The sequence below is a fragment of the Lagenorhynchus albirostris genome, chromosome 3 (genome assembly GCF_949774975.1).
Source record: "Lagenorhynchus albirostris chromosome 3, mLagAlb1.1, whole genome shotgun sequence".
Classification (NCBI taxonomy): Eukaryota; Metazoa; Chordata; class Mammalia; order Artiodactyla; family Delphinidae; genus Lagenorhynchus; species Lagenorhynchus albirostris.
In genome coordinates, this window is record NC_083097.1 from 16,345,525 (window position 1) to 16,367,545 (window position 22,021).

At 33.1% G+C, this 22,021-nt stretch overlaps 1 protein-coding gene across 1 annotated transcript in view; it reads right to left on the reverse strand.

Moving 5' to 3' along the window:
- The window catches only part of CDH18 (cadherin 18), a 341,721-nt gene that overhangs the window by 98,249 nt on the left and 221,451 nt on the right, over positions 1–22,021 (reverse strand). Inside the window, exon 5 of the mRNA XM_060145999.1 lies at positions 9,016–9,203. Coding sequence (XP_060001982.1) covers positions 9,016–9,203 — 188 coding nt within the window. The remainder of the gene's footprint in view (positions 1–9,015; positions 9,204–22,021) is intronic.

The following is a 22,021-nucleotide window of genomic DNA, read 5'->3' on the forward strand; positions in this document are numbered from 1 at the left end:
CTCTACCCCATCAAATATTATTATCAAGCTGTGCATCCAATATGACAGGCATCTCTTTTTCCATTTTTAGCAGGTCCCCTGGCAAGTTAGATGTCATTTATCTTAACACTCACCTACCTACTGCAAAGGTACAGGCTGTTTATGTGAACTCATGGTTTCATGTTTATGATTATCTCGTGTATATTTAACTACCGCAAGAGAAGGATAATCATTTTGGAGGACTTGTTTTTCAGGCAGATGGATGGATAGGACCCATTTCGAGTCACTAAGGAAAGAGATGTATTATTTCAGGTTGGGACAGGAATTTAGAAGCAGATGAATTAATGTAGATGGAAATATTTTTAACAATCTCATTTATGAAGAAAACATGGTAGTGCTAAATTGCAAGTATAGAAAAACTGGGAAGAAATTACACTATTTATTCTTGGAGATTGCAGGATTTTATATACAATATAAAGTATGTTAATTCTTTGTTTTGTATTAAAACTACAATAGTACATAGAGATTGGATTAGGATTATAATTGTTATTTTTCCTCTTACTGTAAATCCTGGTAAAGCTTTCCAAATACTTACCATTCATACATTGTAAAGAGATATTCCAGTAATTTCATAGTAATATTTTGCTCCTGGGAAACTAGTTAGAACTCTGTGGTTTTCACCTTCCATAGTTACCAGCAGATTGTTTTATTACCTAAAATAGTCTATCAAAAACAGTATACCAAGAACAGTGAGACCTATTCATCTAAAACCTGGTTTTGATGAAAAGGTGGAGGAAAAAAATTAAAAGAAAATGTACTCAGGTTATCAGAGTACCAAGAAGGCAAAAATCATGAAATGTCTGGCTGTGAGTTTACATAACACAAAACATACCCTTCTCCTGTCTTAAAACAAAACAAAACAAAAATGGATACAGAATAACTCCATAAACATGAGGCACAGTAGGAACTTGATAAGGGTGATTATAGAGCCAGAGATTGTTTATGAGCATAATAAATAGTTTTTTCCAGATATACTATATTAAAATTTCAACTGCCCATGCTTGTAGGTTTTTTGGGCTGGATTCTCACAATAATCATTTGGATTGAACAGATGATTAAAACAATCAAGCTGAAAAAAAGAACTGTGGAAAGAGTTATTCCCTTTTGAGCTACTTGAAGACTCTTGGAAAGAATAGGCTCCAGTCTTTGATAATGTTCACCATTATTTACTCCATAAATCTGGTCTCACCAAGATATTTGGTGTGGGGGGGAGAGTGTTTACAATTTGAACATAGTTTATCTCATTTAACAAAATTTCAGAACTATGCCAAGTTTCCTTTTCTTTTTTTTGAAAACTGCAAATTTGGATTAAGAGTTCAGTGTTTAAGACAAGAAGCAGATGAGCCTAAGGCAAAGGTGTTCTCCTGGAGTTTACTAACATAATATTAATGTTTAGAGAGAAATATTGGAGGAACACTATCAGATTCTTTATTCATTTTTATAGAATTTGTTTTGGGTTTAGTTCCCTGGACAAGTCTCACTTGTGGTCCAAGTTCTGAGAGTCAGAAAACAAAGCTACCAACTCATTGATGCTCATAGTTAACAAACGCTATGATTATTGTTGTCAAATTTAGTAAATTAAAATTATTTTTAATAACATATATGTCAGTTATCACATAGGATATACTTATACTAGGAAACTGTCATTTATCTGAAATGAGAAATTAACTAGTTAACTTCAATTTTAATTTTTTAATGTGTTTATTCTGGTGTAATTTTAACTTCCCCAGGCAGTGGGGCTCCTCTTACTTTTCTTTAATTACTGTTAATGTCCTAATGCAGTTCACTGTCACTGAACTGACTCCAATTTTCATCTTACGTTTTAGTTTCTTAATTTTATCCTATTACTCCTAGTAATTACTTTCACATATCATTGCTCTTTCTAACTTTTAAAATCATAATTTTCCCTCTTTAATATGAATACATTTCATATTCCTGTAGATAAGTTATCATCTTTCTAGCCAGATTTACATATTTGGAACATGTTTTTTCTCATTAATCACTTCTACTATTCATTAAATCACACTAATATATTCCTCCTCTGGAACTATATAACCATCATAAATAGATGGATACTGAAAACAGCATTTAGTCAAGTTGCTCTATGACTCAATTCTTCTTGGAGTTTAAGAAAGTCCTAAAATTCTGTTTTCCTAAATAATAAGAGAAGAGACTCCATAGGACCTCTCCTTGGTCCAGTTTCTATATTGCATCATCATCCAGGTTTTCCATTGCAGGAATGGGAGGATAATAATAGGACAGATACCAACATTTTAATACATGAAAAAATGTCACTTCAATTATGCAAAAATGGTCAAATCCTGGAATAGTGACTGATATTATTATTAATTATTGTTTCCTGAAAAATGGCATATCTTAAATGATAGTAGTTTGCCAAAAACATAAGAAAAATTGCATGAAGTTGAATGTTTCATCAGCTAGGCTTTCTTACTATGCCATGATTCGTGGTCCTTGTCAAAGTCCTCTCCTGGATGGTGGACATTCTGCGAAGACTGGAACACATGTATAAGCTATATTATAAATTTCTCTATGCAGAAGAGTGTCATGATCATTTAATGTGTATAATTCCAAGGTTATCGATACAAATAAATCTTACATATTTGCTCACTGTCATTTGAAGACTGGAGAAATGAATGAAAATATTTTAAATATTTTAAAATATTTTAAATAACACATACATAATATATATGGAGTATATTTATATATTCTATATTATATTATTTATATATATTTACATACTAACACATATACATGTGTGTGGATATTTCAATAGCCACACACATATGTAAATTTACCAATAACACATGGGTGTGGATAGCTTAACTCAACAGGCTGTTTCAACTAGTACGCTAAATTATATTGTAGGAATATGTGTTAAAAACCGTTAATTGATGTTCAAAATAGTTTCAGTGGATCTATCACTCCATGGTCATGCCTATAGATGAAGAGTCAGAACAAAAGTTTGCCCAAAGCAGTCGTCTGTCAAAAGGTATTATAAATATAGTGATAGACTTCACTGAATTGAAAGTTGGACTTTCCTCTTCAGCTTCTGGCTAAGCAGGAGAACCACTTTCCAGATATTAGAATCTTATAAGAATAAAAATAGTAGCTTGGCTGATTTTTTAAGTAATAAAATCTCTAATGAATGTTTAGTTTTTGTAAATAGTTCATTAGCATTAGAAACCTATTTCTTCTTATATACAAAGTGTGCACATGTGTTTGCCTGTGTGTGCATTTATAATAAGTTGGGATGCCTTATTTTTTTATTGCACATTGTGGTTCATAGTCCCCAAACTTTACAACCCAATAGTAAAGAAAGTCCTGATTCTTATTCTGTCACTCAATGCAAGTCAAAGAAATGATAAAGAAAAATTCAATAAATGCAATCCACTAAAAAATTTAAAATGTGGCTATTTGGAATGGACCTAGTATGGTTATAGCTGGAAACATTTCATATACTTTCTCTTAGGATTAATTTAAACTTTAAAAATACTTATATAACGTTTTATGTTTACTCTCACCATCCATCTCTGATCCTTTGTTAAATAAAGTGGTATAAAGATCTTTTACACACTGTAGTATAAAAATTTTAAAAATACAAGGTACCCAGTTGCAAAAATGTTTAACAACTACTGTGGACAGACATACACTTGTAGCACACACAGATACACATTAATGAAAATTATCAGTATATTCATAATGAATAATTAGAATAAGTTCTTTCTACTCTATTAGATCTAGCAGATTTAAGAGGGATATGGAATTGCTGTGTTTTCTACAGTGAAAAATTAGTGAAATGCCTACCTTGATACATAAAACAGAGAAGATAATTCAAAGAAAGTATTTGTGACTGAAACAGTCCTGGAAATGTTGCACTGCAAAGACAAAATTAAACTTGAACTTTGATAAAAATCTTTTACAGAAGACAGAGGGGGAAGTAGATCACCAAGAGCCATGAGTGACAGAATGTGCATGTGATACCAAAGGGGGAGGGGCGTGGGGAGGGATAAATTAGGAGGATGGAATTAACATATACACACTACTATATATAACAGATAACCAACAAGGACCTACTTTATAGCACAGGGAACTATACTCAATATTTTGTAATAACCTATAAGGGAAAAAATCTGAAAAAGGAGATAGATAGATAGATATAGATATATAGGAATCACTGTCCTGTACACCTGAAATTAACACAACATTGTAAATCAACCATGCTTCAATAAGAAAATATTGACATCATTCAAAAAAATATACACAGGATGTGTCATTCTTTGTGTGATTATAGGTGGTTTGGATAACATGAAATAAAGGAGGACAGTAAAATAACCACATGGAGAGGTCTAGAAAGTGTAATTAAAATTTGGTGCAAATAGAAAAAGAAAGGAAGACAAGAAATGTAGATATTGAGGTATTATTGTACTTTTTTATGGTAACTTTTGTTTTTATTTTTTTATTTTTAAAAATTAATTTTTATTGGAGTATAGTTGCTTTACAATATTGTGTTAGTTTCTACTATACAGCATGAATCAGCTATACATACACATATATCCCCTCTTTTTTGGATTTCCAAAAGATATTGAGGTATTATTGTACTTATTAGCCAGACACAGCCTAGAATACTATTTTACCTTATTTTATCTCTTTGTAATTATCACTTCGTAAAACGTTAAAATAAGAAAACTGAAGATTAAAAGACTTGAGATAATTCATAGATCTCTTAAATGGCAAGACCAAAATTTATATTTCATCTGACAGTAAATGTTGTATTTTCCACCACCCTTCATTGACTTGAAAAACCATGTTTAAGATTTTTGGCTTAAAATATTAGGCATTGTATTTGCAGTTAAATACACTTGAAGAAGAAAAGTGATACTACAGACAGTATTTGCTGAGAGTCAGGAAAGCAAATAGGATTGGAGCCTTGAATTAAAAAGAAAAATGGAACAACTGCTTATTATAAAGAAAGCAAATTGGCATATGGACCACAAGAAGAGAATCTGAGAGAGACTGCTATGAAGCCTATCCCTAGCTACAGGGTTTATGTCAGAGGAAAGAGCACATCAAGTTGCATTCATCCATATCTTTTTTTTCCCCTTTCCACCCAGTCAGGCTCCATTAAACAATAAACGAAAGTTATCAAAGTGTATTTACAACGTACCACACCATGGACTGGTGAATTCAACTTGGCAATTTTCTGATGAAGGCATGATATGGACAGGAATGTGCAGATGCTCCTGCAAGCTGATTTATAGAGCAGTGCTGATTTTGATCTTTGGGAAGATTAGCTGTTCTGCCTTGCTGGCTAAAGTGAGCTGCCTCAGAGATTAAATAAGGAACAGGTTTGAAAGGACTGTTTTTTCTGTTCCCTGCCATCTGAAAGAGTGCCTCTTAAAGGTTAAAATCCACAGAGTTATACAGTTTAGTTTCCAAATTGTAATTATTTATAACATAAAATATACAGCAATGGAATAACTCTAAAATTGATAATCCTAATCTGAAGGATTAAGCAAATAGATCAATGCAAACATTAATGCATTTTAGAGGAAGTGTAGACTACATTAGAAAATAAATTCAGGAAAAAAATAGAAAGATAATTTGGACTCATTATCAAGGTTATTTTCAGTACATAGTCATTACCATTTACGTAATTGAAACACCTTGAAAATACCTATTGAGTATGTGTATATGTGTATGCAATATAGAGAATGTTAACTACATATATGTGCACACATATGCACATATACAATTTTGCCTTCATTTTTCACAAACAGCATCAAATTAATTGAGGCCATGCAGGGTGGTAAGATCCCCATTGTCCTTAACCCCACAATCTATACTTGTATTTTGGATTATGTGTGTATTCACATCATCCACCACTACCCTCACATTTGTAAACATGATATAAATTCCTACTTTATAAGGACAATAGTTCTCAATAGGCAAGGATCCCCCTGCTACCCACACCCTACACATATTCCAGCTAAATCATTGCAAACTTATCTGCAAACATTTATTTCTCCCTCCTGTTTGATTTTGTCAAATAAGGAGGAATATTATCATAGGTTCTTTCTTTCCACCTGTGATCGAGATCCTAAACAGGGCCATTTCTACCTCAGATCATCTTTTGAATTCAATTACCCTCTCTTTAGTACCCTCAGTTTCTTGTCTCTATTGACCTTTTATCCATCTGCTATAAACACACTTTCAGTCTCCCACCTTACAATTAAAATCTCCATTTTATGATCTCATTTATTTGCTTTTTAAAGTTTCTCCCTGGCTTTACTACAAAGCTTCTTAAAGGGGATAGTGTTGTTTTTTCTTTTTTTTCCTTTTAACTTTTTTCTCCCATTTCCTTGTCTCCAATTTTCTCTCCACCACACTAAATTTGTTCTTCTCTTCATTTTAGCAAATAATAAATATAAATATTTCATTCAAGTATGTAAAATGGGTAACTTTTCAGACTCTGAAGAGACAGATTCCTGAGTTCAATTTTCTGTCAATCAGTTTCTCCATGGATACAATTCTTTTTCTCTGTGATTCAGTTTGTTTTATTAGTGAGAATAATAATATTCCCTATATCATAATGTTCCAGTTAGATTGAAAGGAATGATAATAGGTGTACCAGCTCAATAAATATTTGGGAAAAGTTCTTAAAACTCATCCTGACACAGAGGAAACACTTAACAAATGTTATCTGCTGTTGCTATCTATTGTGATGATAATGATGATGCGGATGCGGATGGAGAGCTGAAAACTGCTCGTGAGAATCACCCTGCCCCCTTTTGCCAAATCGAATGAATCTTTATAATCCTAAATTGTGTTTCAGTTCTAGAATCCTTCATATTTTTAATGACTATCTTCCTCCTGTTCAGCATCCCTTGGGAATTTTCAATGATAAAATTCACCTCTGTTTTTTGATATTTTCTTCAAAGACTCTATTTCTTTCCTGCCTTCTGCTTGTTTCTTAAATACTGGTGTTCCCTAGGGTTCAAGACTCATCTTTCAGAAAGAGTTATTCATCTGCTTACCTGGATTTACCTGAATGAAGAAGCCATCCAAGGAATGAAAAGCAGACAATCCTCACTTCATTTTCTAATCCATAGTATATCCATTAATTACTCTAATGCTTTTTGAATGCCTACGCAATGTCAGAAAACATGCTAGACATTGGGAATGCAGTGATGAGTTAAAAAATAGTCTTGTCCTTGTGTAGTTTCTATTAACAATTAATTAGAAATACTGACATCAAATGAGACCTTATCACTTCCTGCTTAGATAGCTTCAATGGCTCTCCATTGGGTAAAATTTAACAAGGCCCTGTGTGCTCACCTATGCACTAACTCCCTCACTCTCTGCTCCAGGATCAATGAAGGTTTTTAGGTCCTTACTGTACCATGTTCTACTCCATTCAGGTTCTTGTTGTGTTTTCTTTCCTCTTCCTGTAATGCTCTTTACCTAACTACCTCCTAAGTTTCTTTCAGTTCTCTGTTCAATCACTGCTGACTATCAGACAGCACCAAACACCCTAGATTTTGTTTTCCCAACAGCACTGTATAACTCTCCTTCATAGAACAGTTTTATTACCTATCTAAGAATGCATATGATATTTGATTGTTATCTCTCCGCTTCCATAGATTGGAAGCTCTATGCAAGAAGACAGTGACTTTGGTTCTGCTCAGGCTCTCATGACTCTTGTAGAGCACAGTTATGGGCACACAAGAGACACTCAAAGCTCACATATTTGTTAAATGAAGACATGGAAGTTGACTATTTTTATTAACATATTTTTGATCCAAGTTTGACAATCTCAGAAAGTTGAAAATGAGATATTTTAGGTGAAGAATCAATATTTTATATAGACCAGTGATGACTACTTCTTAAGTATTTACACACTTTAAGCTCTGCTTTGCAGGCCCCTTTTGTAACATACAAAAAGCATATTAATCCTCAATTTTAAATCAATATAAAATTGTGATTATTAGAAGAATAAATGAGATTTTATACAGTGTGAAAAGTGTATACAAAACACACAAATAGATGATTAGATAGATAGCTAGATGATAGATGAACGATAGCTAGATTCAAATAGATAAATAGATGATTGATAGATTGAAAGATAGATTGATTGGTTCACTTCGATATTACAGTAGCACATCAGAATAAAATTTCTCATCCTGTGCTCTGAACATATTACACAGTAGAATCATCTGGAGTACTTGTAAAAAGGCCAATTCTTTACCCCCACTCCATCCTTTCTGAATCAAAATGTGGAGGGAAGGGCCTAGGGACCTAAATGTTAGTATATTTACAAGCTGAAGTTGTTAAACATTTAAAGACTGAGACATACTGCATTAGGAATTACATTTAAATCCTTCTTTGCTAATTGCCTGTGTTCCACTTCATTTTTACAAGGACATGAGCATTATTGTCTCTTAAAAGCAAAAAGCAATAGATTTAGTCCAATGACAAATTCTTAGGAATAAAAAAGAATGGGGAAGAAGGTTAATGGTTTCACTAAAAGATCCATCCAAGCAAACTCGTCTCCTAAATATTGTTAGCCAACATGATGAAGTTTTTTTTACATTAGTTAGAAGGTCTCTTAATGCTACATTGTTTAGTACAGCATAGAGTAATGACATTAATAGAACAGGCATTCATGATAAATATGTTATCTGAAAACAAAGATGGGGCGACACATTCATAGTGCATTCTATATCCAATCTTCCCACCCTACTAAAATACATTTCTTAAGAGAGGATTTAAACAGTTAGACATAATCATAATTAAAATGTAATTACATATTAAAGAGGAAATATTTGATCATTTTAATGACATGACAATATACATTATTCATACCTCTGCCAAATTTCCATTCGTGGAAAAATGAATGAAATGCCTAAATCACTAACAGTATATATATATATATATATATATATATATATATATTACCTTCTTTAAGGAAAGGATCCCTTCTCTGGTCTCTTTGTCAGTGGAGATAGAGAATATCCCAACACCATCACCATTAATGATGGAGTATGTCATGTCTGCATTTGAACCAGTGTCTGCATCATTCGCCTTGATTTTCCCAACAGCTGAACCAACTTGGGCTGACTCAGGAACATACAGCTGATAGTGCTCTGAAAAATATTTCATATTAAACTTATTTAATGATAATAATGTTCATAAAATAATAATCTTATTAGAAAGAGACATTAACATATTTAGACCATACATCTATTTATGCTTATATCTCTTTCACAAATGTTCACATTTCCCTATAGACACTTATGAATTAGACATTAAGCATAATGGACATGTTGTTATCAATTGTTTTATTGTCAAGTTAGAATCATATCTATTACAGCAAGTTATTTATATAGCAAATGTCAAATAGCTATATAAATAACAGAAATCTTTAATTAAAATGTAATTTTATAAAGATTTTCAACCATGATTAAATTAATGGTGATTTAACATTATACATAAATACAATTAGACTACATGGATAAGTGAATATAAAACATCTATAAAAATAATTTCTCTGAGGTAATAATTGTTTAGTTGTGTTATGATAAGTTTTTTTAGGTTAGTGCATCTGGTAAGTGTATGGAGTATTCTAATTTGCTTCTAAAGGTACAATTGTATGTTTTAAAGTGCTGTATGTTGCTACTGAACATCGACGCATGTGTGTTTGTGTTTATTCATTATTCAATAGAGATATTTCCCAGTCCTCTTCTATAAATGTATTTACACTACTTGACTTCAAATGTTATTTTTTAGTTCAACAGCCCTCACCAACAAAACATTTCATGGGTAGAGCACCTTCTTCTGTGAAACACATGATCCCCTGAGCTGAATCACGTGCTTTTATCAGGATCTGTCATATTGCTAAAGGCTCTATCCCTCCTGACAAAGCTAATTGACCTGGGAAGAGCATGAAACCCACGTTTTTACAGGACTCCACATTGCCCTTCACAGTTGAAGGGTAAAAGGATAGGCAGCTGATTCACAATGATTCACAAAAAGAGTATGGTCCCCGAAATATTCAAACTGGAACTAGGAAAGAACGTCAGTCCCTTTTTTCTTTTTTTTTTTTTTTTGTGGTACGCGGGCCTCTCACTGCTGTGGCCTCTCCCGTTGCGGAGCACAGGCTCCGGATGTGCAGGCTCAGCAGCCATGGCCCACGGGCCCAGCCACTCCGCAGCACGTGGGATCCTCCCGGAGCAGGGCATGAACCCATGTGCCCCGCATCGGCAGGCGGACTCCCAACCACTGCACCATCAGGGAAGCCCTAAAATTTGACTCTCTTTTTTATTTTTTTATTTTTTGCGGTACGCGGGCCTCTCACTGTTGTGGCCTCTCCCGTTGCGGAGCACAGGCTCCGGACGCGCAGGCTCAGCGGCCATGGCTCACGGGCCCAGCCGCTCCACGTCATGTGGGATCCTCCCGGACCGGGGCATGAACCCATGTCCCCTGCATCGGTAGGCAGACTCTCAACCACTGCGCCACCAGGGAAGCCCTGTCAGTCCCTTTTTGATGGCAAGGCTATGAAACACTAAAAGGGACTTCTGACAATGGCCATATTTCCAAAATTCATGTTGAAATAACTAATCTAAGGGCCATAATAATTTTTAGAATCCTTAAAAATATTATGATGTTCCTAGGCAGTTACATACAAAATAGAACACTGTTCTGATGAAAAAATATATAGAAATGTTGCAAAATAAATTAGAACATGTCACCTAAAACTTTTTGAGGTAGTCTAGGAAGTCAAGTTCCTGGTTTCTAAAGTCTATAAATTCCAGCTAAACTATATAACTTCCCATAATTCAGTAAGCCTCACAAAGGACTTTCAACTAGCTAAAACTAGGACGATGACACTTGTAAAAAAACAAAAAAAAAAAGCACACAGAGATAAATAAATAAATCAGAGAACTATTATGACAGTAGTATTACAAAGCACATTGTTTTCACAAAGAAAGTTGCAAAAACCTGTACCAGTGGGTCATAAAAATTCATGGCCAGAAAACATTTTGGTAGAGTCTTACAAGAGGAAGAGTATCCCTGGAAGAAGAAGATCAAGTGCAAAGGAAGAATTGATACTTGTTGATACACCAAGTATTACAAGTATAGTAACGTTTCCCCTTGCCCCATTAGACAAAATGGAGTATATTAAGATTAGTACTTTAACATTTTATACACTTTCCATATAGTTGAGAATTTATGAATTGTAAACTGTGAAAAACCTTTAGTATGCAGTCTCTGAGGTGGCCCCTGATGTTTCCTACTTTTTGATATTCATACCCTTAAGTAATTCCTTTTCCTCAAATGTTGGGTAGGTATAGTGACTCACTTCTAATAAATTGAACATAGCAAAATTAATGAGGTGTCACTTTCAAGATTAGGTTATGAAAGGACCATGGCTTCTATCATGGGTACTCTTTCTCACTTTCCCTTAGATTGTTTCCCTGGGGGAATCCAGCTACCGGGTTGTATTGAAGCCCTACCTAGTGGACCATATGACAAGTGACTGAAAACTGACAACAATTGTGTTAGTGAGCTGGAAGCAAAAACCATCGCTGCCTCCCCCTAGGCAAGTCTTTGAATAAGACCATAACCTGTGCTGCTGCCTACACTGGGATCTCATGAACCTGAACCTGAGGCCTCCAGCTAAGTCAAACCTAGATTCCTGATCTCCAGAAATAGTGAGATAATAAATATTGGTTGTTTTAAGCTGCTAAATTGGATTGATTTGCAATACAGCAATAGATAATCCATATACAACTGCACTGTAGTTGTCAGTGATTTGCAAAATACAAAGGACCATTTTAGTTCTTGTCATCCTGTTCACTTTGCATAATGTTTGGGGAAATTAAAACCAAAGCCATAACAAAACAAAAATCCAAACAAACATACAAAAATCATGATAAACATTTATTCTTGGAATAATGTATTTAAATGTCTTTTTATCTCCACATCTTATTTTATAAAGAAATAAATTATTGCTGTTATGGCCAGTGCTCAAGATGAACCAGTTGTCATATTCAAATTCTCAGCTCATCCTCCTAGAGGATACCATACCATCCAGTAATCACGCTCCTTGTTTTTTACCCAAAGGAGCTGAAAATTTCTTTTGACATAAAAACCTACACAAGACTATTATAGCAGCTTTATTTATCACGGCCAAAACTTGGAAGCCACCAAGATGTTCATCAGTTGGTGAATAGATAAATAAACTGTGGCACATCTACACAAGGAAACATTATTGTTAAAAAGAAAAAGAAATGAGCTACCAAGGCATGTAAAGACATGGAGAAACAATAAGTGCACATTACTAAATGAAAGAGGCCAATCTGAAAAGGTTACATACTCTATGATTCCAATTATATGACATTCTGGAAAACAAAACAAAACTATGGAGCCAATAAAATATCAGTGGTTTCCAGGGGTGGGGTGGGGAGAGATGAATAGGCAGAACAAAGAGGATGTTCAAGACAGTGAAAATATTCTGTGTGATACTATAATGGTGGTCATTCTACATTATACATTTGTCCAAACCCATAAAATATATAATACCAAGAGTAAACCCTAAGTTAAACTATGGACTTTAGGTGATTATTATGTGTAAATATAACTTCATCCTTGGTTAAACAAAAAGTACAATTTTGGTGATTGATGTTGACAATGAGGGATGCTATTTAAGTGCAGGGGCAGAAGATACATGGGGAACCTCTGCATCTCCTTCCCAATTTTGTTGTAAATCTAAAACTCCTCTAAAAAAATGCCTTATAAAAGAGGATTATATTTTAGAAATAATAATTAGACATGAATTTAAGATGCTATTATACAACTCAGAAGGATAATTCTAAGTATAGTGGATATCCTAAAAAGTGTATAATGAAGACTATAAAATGCCCAAACTGATTCAAACTATTAAAATGTATAATACCAAAGTATTCAAAGTGAAATGTCTACTAATCACTACAAAATAGCTGATAGATAATATTTATTTATAAATCAAGAGAGGTTTAGAATATTTCTGCAGAATGTCCAAGAACTGAATGAATAGCCAGATACTTAAAATTACTCTAAATTCCAGGAGAATAACTACAGTGAGTCTCTTTTTTTAGATGGCTTTATTGAGGTACACTTGATATACAAAGAATTGTATATATTTAATGTGTACAATTTCATGAGTTTGGACAAATGCAAACACTGGCAATATCATCACCAAAATCAAGGTGATAAATACATCAATGCTTTCCAAAGTTTCTTTGCATGTTTTTGTTTTATTTTGTTTTTTGTGGTAAAAAATATTTAATGTGAGATCAACCTTATTAACATATTTGGATGTGCACAACACTACATTGTTAAGTATAGTCACTATGTGGTACAGCAGGGCTCTAGAATTTAATCTTCTAGCATAACTGAATTTTTACAACCATTGAACAACAGCTCCCCATTTCCTCTATTCTCTTTGCTCTTTACAACCACTACTGAATTATATGCTTCTGCAAGTTTGACTATTTTGGAAACCTCATATAAGTGGAATCATACAGTACTTGTCCTTCTGTGACTGACTTGTTTTACTTAGAATAATGTTCTCCAGGCTCATGCATGTCACATATAGTAGAATTCTATTATTTTTCAGGGTTGAATAATATTCCATTATTATTGAATATATACCAAAACAAACTAGGTGTAGAAGGAAGATACCTCAAAATTATAAAAGCATATATGAAAATCTCAGAGCTAATATCACTCAATGTTAAAAAAATAAAAAGTTTTCTTCAAAGATCCAGAAGAAGACAAGGAGCCCATTCTCACCTACTTCTATTCAACATTGTACTGGAAGTTCTAGCCAAATAAATAAGGAAGAAAAAGTAAAAGGAATACAAAGAGAAAGGAAGAAGTAGAATTATCTCTGTTTGCAGATGACATGACCTTATAGGTAGAAAATCCTAGAGACTCCATAAGACAAAAACAAAACCAAATAAACAAATAAAAACCCTGTTAGAATGAAGAAACAGATTCAGTAAAATTGGCAGTTTGCAAAATCAACACACAAAAATCAGTTGTGTTCCTATACACTAATGATGAACAATCCATAAAGGAAATTCAGAAAACAATCCTATTTACAGTAGCATTGAAAATAATAAAATACTTACGAATAAACTTAAGGAGATAAAATCACTGTGTACTGAAAACTACAAAACATTGATAAAACAAAATAAATTAAAGGAGACATGAATAATGGAAAGACATCCTGTACTCAAGGATTATAAGGCTAGGCTTAATATTGTCAAAATGTCCATACTACCCAAAGAAATCTACAAATTTAATGCTATGCTAGTCTAATCACAATTCCAATGGTACTTTTTCACAGAAATAGAAAACTATTATCTTAATTTTTTTATGAAACTACAAAATACCTAACATATATAAAACAATCATGAGAAAAAAGAACAAAACTGAAGGCTTTATACTTCCTGATTTCAAAATATATTACAAAGCTACAGTAATTAAACAGTATGGTACTGGCATAAATATAGACATATAGACCAATAAAACAAGACAGAGAGTTCAGAATTAAACCCATGCATATAAGGTCAATTGGTCTCTCATGAGGGTGCCAAGAGTAAGAATATGGGGAACTGAGTTTTTTCACCAAATAGTAATGGGGAAAGTAGATACATACATGCAAAAAATGAAATTGGATACCTAGGTTACTATACACAAAAATCAACTTAAAATGAGTTAAAAACTTAGATGTAAAACCTGAAAATGTAAAATTCCTATAAGAAAACATGGGGAAAAACCTTCTTGACACTGGTCTTGGCAAAAATTTCTTGAATATGACACAAAGCATAGAAAATAAAAGCAAGAGTAGATTAGTGGGACTACATCAAACTAAAAAAATCTTCTGCACAGCAAAGGAGACAATCAACAGAATTAAAAGGCAACATATAGGACGCATGAAAATATTTGCAAACCATATATCTGATAAGGGCTTAATTTCCAAAATACATAAGTAACTCCTACAAGTCAATAGCAAAACAAAACAAAGACAATGAATAACCCAAATTTAAAAATGGGCAAAGTATTTGAGCAGACATATCTCCAGAGAAGACATACATATAGCCAACAGGTATATGAAAAGATGCTCAACATCATTAATTATCAGGGAAACACAAATTAACACTATAGTGAGAGACCACCTCATACCTGTTAGGCTGGCTATTGTCAAAGAACAAAAGATAAAAAGTGTTGGCAAGGTTGTGGATAAATTGGAATCCTTGTACATTGTTGGTAGGAATGTAAAATGGTGTAGCAACTATGTAAAACAGTATGGAGGTCCCTCAGAAGATTAAAAATAGAACTACAATATGATCCAGAAATCCCACTTCAGGGTATATATCCAAAAGAATTCAAATTATGATCTCAAAGAGATGTCTGTATTCTCATGTTCATTACAGCATTATTCTCAATGGCCAAGATATGGAAACAACATGAGTGTCCATTGATAGGCAAATGAATAAAAAGAATGAATAAAGAGCCTGTCTAATAAGATAAAAAATACCAGCAATTTGGAAAATAAAACTACTGAGTGTGTATGTCTGTGTGTGTATATGATATTCTAGTGAGATAATTATAAGATTACTAACAGAAGAAATTAGAAAAAACAGAGATATTATGATAAATTGAGATGAACTCAATGAGCATTGGATGTCTCTGACAATAAAGATCACTAAGTATATAAAATAGTTACTAGGAATTAAATAATTTCACGGAAACAAAGGTCTTTGGGACCCGGGTTTTTTTTTAGAGTAGAAAGCATATTCTAAAGAGCCCAGTGTGCATTTAATGCTCAAATATTTTATTAGTATTTGTGTTTAACATAAATATTCACATGTACCTTTGAAACTTTAATCCTAAATATAATACCTTTATGTTCCATCACATTTTTAGGATAATATGATTAACCATGGGAGGAAATATATAAAATTATCCTAAAATAACAAAAGATATCAGACAAAACTTACTCTAAACACTAATTCTAACAAAACAAAAAACAAAACAACATGCAACTATCAATCCTGAAGACATATAACATGTAGAATCCCCTTTAAGAATTCTGACAACTGAGTGTCAATAGTCCATAAATAACTAGGTATTATCATCTTTGAATAATAATTATAATACACAAACTTTTGTTTACCTGTTATTTTATGAAAACTGACATTCCCTATAGGAGTAAAAAACACTTGGGAGAAATTTTAAAAGATATGGTTCAAAATGTATTTAGAAATCTTTGACTAATAGTCTAAAGTTTTGCCTTGCTATTCATGATATAATTCAATCACATAGAAAGAGTCAGTTTATTATTTAGAAAACAATGCACTCTTATCTAAATAAGATTAACAAAGGTCATAACTCATAGCATCTTAGTATACATGGTAAATGATCTTGTGCCTTTCCATGTTATTTTTACTCAGTAATTGCTCTCTCTGGGGAAAAAAAAAAGACACTATCTTGGATAATTTTACAGTGCAGTCTAATCAGCATTTCTATAATTGCCAAAAAATCCTTAGAGTACTCTGAGCTCAAAAAAAGGTTATATATTGTAGGAGTGTTATCCAATTTTCAAAAGGAAAAAGGAAGACTAAAAAACCCAAAAAAAAACAAAAAAAAAATGGAGGTTTTTTTTTCACATTGAAATTTTTATTTCACACAGACACATATAAGCACACACACATAAACATATGGTATACATACACACAACACATTACTTGACTGTGTGTTTCATAGTATCACCATTTATATATTAGCTTGAGAGAGAGAGAGAGATCATGTATTCGTTCCCCAGAAATAAATTTTATAATTAGGTCCATAAGGACAAACACAAATTTAAAACAAGAGACTTAATTCTTAATTCTCCATGTTAAAATTAAGGGGAGAGATTTTTGGTTTTTTCCCAGTTTCCTTTTCTTGGAGTGTTTACTAGAGAAAACTTGTGATGCATATAACTATATATGTGAAATATATATACTTCATAGCTAGAACATATTTATTTATTTTAAAATCTCATAATGTCATAGATATAATCAAAGATCTAGTTGATATAACAAAGGAATTGATTTTAAAACAATATCTCATAGAATAGGTTATGGATTAAAAAAATAAAAACCCAAATCATTTAACATGTTTTTAAAAATACAGAAATTTATGTTTCACATTATTTAGTAAGTAAAACAGTCATTACATTCCTTAACCCATATCTCTGCTTTTGTAAAACACAATCATATTTAACAATTATGCTGCCCCAGTACACTCATGGTAAATAATTTGGTTGTCATATACACAAGCTACAACAGAACAGCCCTGGTTATTGTTATGACAGCCATCAACTGCGGAAGGGTATTCTAGCGGAATTGTGTAACAGTAAAAAATCACTGAAAAAAAATCCTTCATGGCAAAGCAAATTTTTTGTTTGGTTGATGGTTGAAGTAGGTAATGACTTGTAAAATGGCAATATAAAAACACCCCTAAGGACTTCCCTGGTGGTGCAGTGGTTAAGAATCCGCCTGCCAATGCAGGGGACACAGGTTCGATCCCTCATTGAGGAAGATCCCAAATGCTGCAGAGCAACTAAGCCCGTGAGCCACAACTACTGAGCCCGCATGCCACAACTACTGAAGCCTGTGCACCTAGAGCCTGTGCTCTGCAATGAGAAGACACTGCAATGAGAAGCCCGCACACTGTAACAAAGAGTAGCCCCCGCTCACTGCAACTAGAGAAAGCCTGTATGCAGTAACGAAGACCTAATCAGCCAAAAATAAATAAGTAAATAAATTTATATTAAAAAAAAACCTCCCCCCAAACCAACTACAGTGTCCACATTTGCACCACTATATATTGTGAGGAGATGGGATATAGTTTGGCGGAGGAGAAAACTACAATAAACCAGTTGACTTAATGCTGTTAGGTAAGCTTTTTTCCTGCATCCATAATTTTGAGATATATGTTGGTCTTTATAATAAACAAATATCACCAGGATGTGTTTAGCTCTGGTGGTGTTTTTATATTAAAATATGTTGAGATGCTTTAATCTGAGTTCTGAGTCTCTTTTTTCCTAGTCATGAAAGTTTTCTTTCAAAACGTTTATTTTTTGTTGTTTTTGTTTTTGAAGGGATATTTACATTCATAATTTTTCTCTCTGTTCTCTCCTACGTATAAAATACTATTGGGCTTATTGTATCAAGATTTTTCTCTTTTCCCTAATTTTTATATCACTGTTTTTATATTATTATTGGTTCTTTCGAGTTTTACTGCTTTCAAGACTGATCTTAATTAAGCGTTTTCAATTTTCTAGAACTCCTAATTTATTTCCTACATCTCCTTTTACACATCATCAGGGTGCCTGTTTTTTTTTTTTTCTTAACTATTTGAACAACAATGTATCTATATCAGAAACTTACAAGACTTCTTTACCTATTATACTGAAACTATTTTTGTTTCAATTATATTAAAAATGATAATTAGTTTTCTAAAAAGAAAATTCATTGCCTATAGTTGGCTTATCCTCAGGTCTCTGGATATCTGTAAGATTATCTTCTCTTTTATTGCGGTAATGTTCCTAACTTTTCTGGTTTTGTAATACAAAAGTTTTTTTTAAAACCTTCTAATCTCATTAATGATATGTAATTATTATTATGACTTTTATGTTTTTTTAATTTGTCTTTTCCCTGTTTATATCTTTGGCTTAAAGAAATTTAATGTTTATGTAGTAATATTGATTGATCATTTTATGTTTAATGTCCTTGTTTTTTTAAATCTTCCCCTCTTCTAGTACCATAAGATAATCTCATTTTCTTTAAAAGCATAAATAGCCTATGTCTTTAATCAATTTGGTAAACCTTTATTATGTCAATTTATCTACTTTTTACAAGGATGACCTGTGGTGCCAGTGCCTTTCATTTCCTAATGTATTTTAATCTGTAACTCCAATTTGGACCTATACCAAGTCCTGAAGTATGTATTGCACAGCTTCCTAAGGACTCCACAAAGTCCACTAGATCTATTTTCCAAACCAAATAGATGTTGATATCTGTTTTATCAGCCCCTCCTCCATTATTTTCCCTTAAGTGTTCTTGATTATTTATGAATATGCACTCTTCCACATGAAGTTATGGATCAGTCTAGATTATTGACTCATTCAGTAAATGTTACTTATCTGTGCCAGCATAATTTCAGGTACTAAGTATACAATAAACAAAACACAAAAATCCTCATCCTTACGGAATGTACATTCTTATGAGAAAGAAAATGGGCAAGATATATGACAAAACTATACAGTATATTATGCTGTGATAATGCTAAAGATGACAGATATAGCATGTTTATTAATCAGCCGTTTCTGTGTTGATTAATCACCAAAATATCTCAGTAGCTTACAACAACAAATATTTAATTCTATCTTGCATTATATAAGAACTATGACTAAGCTACAACTACTAGGTTAGGCTCAATTCCAAGTGAATTTTCATTTCAGAATATGAGCTGAAAAGGCAGTCATTGGGAAGGAAAGATTAGGAACACAGAATGAAAACACTTAAAGGCATTTAAAGTGGTTTATGGCATGTCTTCTCATATTCTGTTAGCAAAACAAAGTCATTGGCAAAGCACAGTTAAAGTAGCAAGGACATATATGCCACCTACAGGAAAGCATGATAAGGGAGGGAAAGAAATAATTGTGAATATATAATACAATCTGTTCACTGTCCACTCTCTAGACTAAAATAACTATGTGCCCCTTAGAGGTAAAATCCACTTACTTGCTCCCTGACACCCCCAAATCTCTTTAAAACATGGCACCAGTCTTGATTTCAAGACCTTTTGATATAATCATATACGGTGTGGCTTTTCTTGTTCCAGAGACCACTGAATTAGGACACATTATTTGCTCACCAAAAATTCAATATATAACTGGGGATGAATAAGGACAAAATTGTTGAAATAAACATCCTGTTTAAAAGGGAAAATATGTCAGTGGCTCATAGCAATTCAGAAATTATTATCTGCAATCATTAAAAGCGTTTCTGTCCTTAAGGCTCTAAGGCTAATTTATTTGTTGAACCCTTTACATTTGCATTTTTAGCCCTAAAAGTCATGAAATTTCTAGTTTCCTCCTCTTCTCTTTAGAAAATACATGATTTTTTTTTTCTGAGCTGACCTCTTTCTTGTAGTATCTTATCAAATACAGCTAATAAAAATCAACTCATATTATAGACACTCCCTTTTAATCTCTTCTCCTAAAGCCATAGCTTCATTAGGTACATTTTCTGCCTTCCAAATTATCCTAGGAAAATATTTATCAAAGAAAAACACAGTCAACTTCTAGCATCCTATAAGCATTACTTCATACTTTTTCTTCTTCAAACACAAATCCACATAATTTATTGCTGTTGGTGTCTTGGTCAAATTAACTCGTGAATCCTAAATTCAATGGGAAAATATCTTCTAATCACTGGAAAGCATGGCAGAGACAGGGAGAGAACAATTAAATCTACCAGGGAAGGTAAGAGAGACACCAAGTATTTGAGGATGAGAAGTCAGTAAAATACTATTCCAAACAGAATTCTCTGAAGAAGACAAATGAGAATGAATGTTGTATAATGATTGCAGCCTCTGACACAAACATCTTAAGTAGTTTTCCAATGAGGTTCTCTGAACAGTGAATTCATTCTTTTTTTTTTAATGTATCTTTATATCATCTTCATTTTTAATGCAATTTAGTGTGCTAAAGATTACTAGAGTAACAGTTTTTTCCCCTTCTCATCAATTTTGAACACAATTCTCTATTGTCATCTGTACTCTGCTTTTGTTGATAATAAGTTCATAGTGAGTTAAATGGTTTTCTCTTTGGTTTTGGAATTCTAAACTTCACCATAACAAATCTAGGTGATAGTATTTTTCCACTCTGTTTGGAGCTTCTAATAATTATTTATCTAAGGTTCCATGTCTGTATTTATTCTTGAAAACTCTTAGTCTACTTTTTTGTTTTTGTGTTTTGAACACTGTCTCACCATTTTCTTTGGTGTCTTCATATGAAAGTCCTATGATTGTACATTGAAGCTTTTTTTCCTTTGGTACATATTTCTTTCTCTCTCTCTCTCTCTCTCTCTCTCTCTCTCTCTCTCTCTCTCTCTCTCTCTCTCTCATCTTCAGCTTCTCAGATGCATTCTGGTTATTTTTCTTCAAACATATCTTCCGGTTTACTTACTCTGTATTCAGCTGTGTCTAATCTATTCCCCTAATGTCAATGTCTACGTTGCATCTTCTGTTGATTGATAAGTACAGTTTTTCCATTTTTCATTTCAGAGCAAGCCCTGGTTTCATACCAGACACCTAACTCTAGTAACATCTCTACTAAATTCCTGTAATTATATACTTCCTCCTTTCTCCAGGGCTAACAAGTTAAGATGCTAGCTCCCAGTGCCTACATCCTGCCTTATATTCTCTCTGGGCTCTCACAACATCAGCTTGCAAATTTCCCCCTTGAAGTGCAGATTCACTCACAATACTACAACCACATGAAAATATAAATTAAAATTTATTGAAGGAAAACATAATTACATCAGTATCAGAATGCACATAATTCCCTAATCTCTTATTTGTCCAGGGTATGACATTTAGGCTTCACAGAACTCTACAACAGAGCTCCCGTAGAAAGGAATTCCCACTTCTATAATGTTCTCTATATTTACAAGGTCAGGAGACAGAGAGCACTTCAGCACCTGGGCATATATGCAAGAGGGGAAGCTCCCTAGCTGAAGAGGTGGCTATATTGGAAAGAAGAAGCCTCTGAGTTCTATAGCTGGTGCCAGCTTATAGAGACTAGACTTGTCATATCAAACAAGTCTTCAACTTGTTTTTCCTCATTCCTCTAAATTTA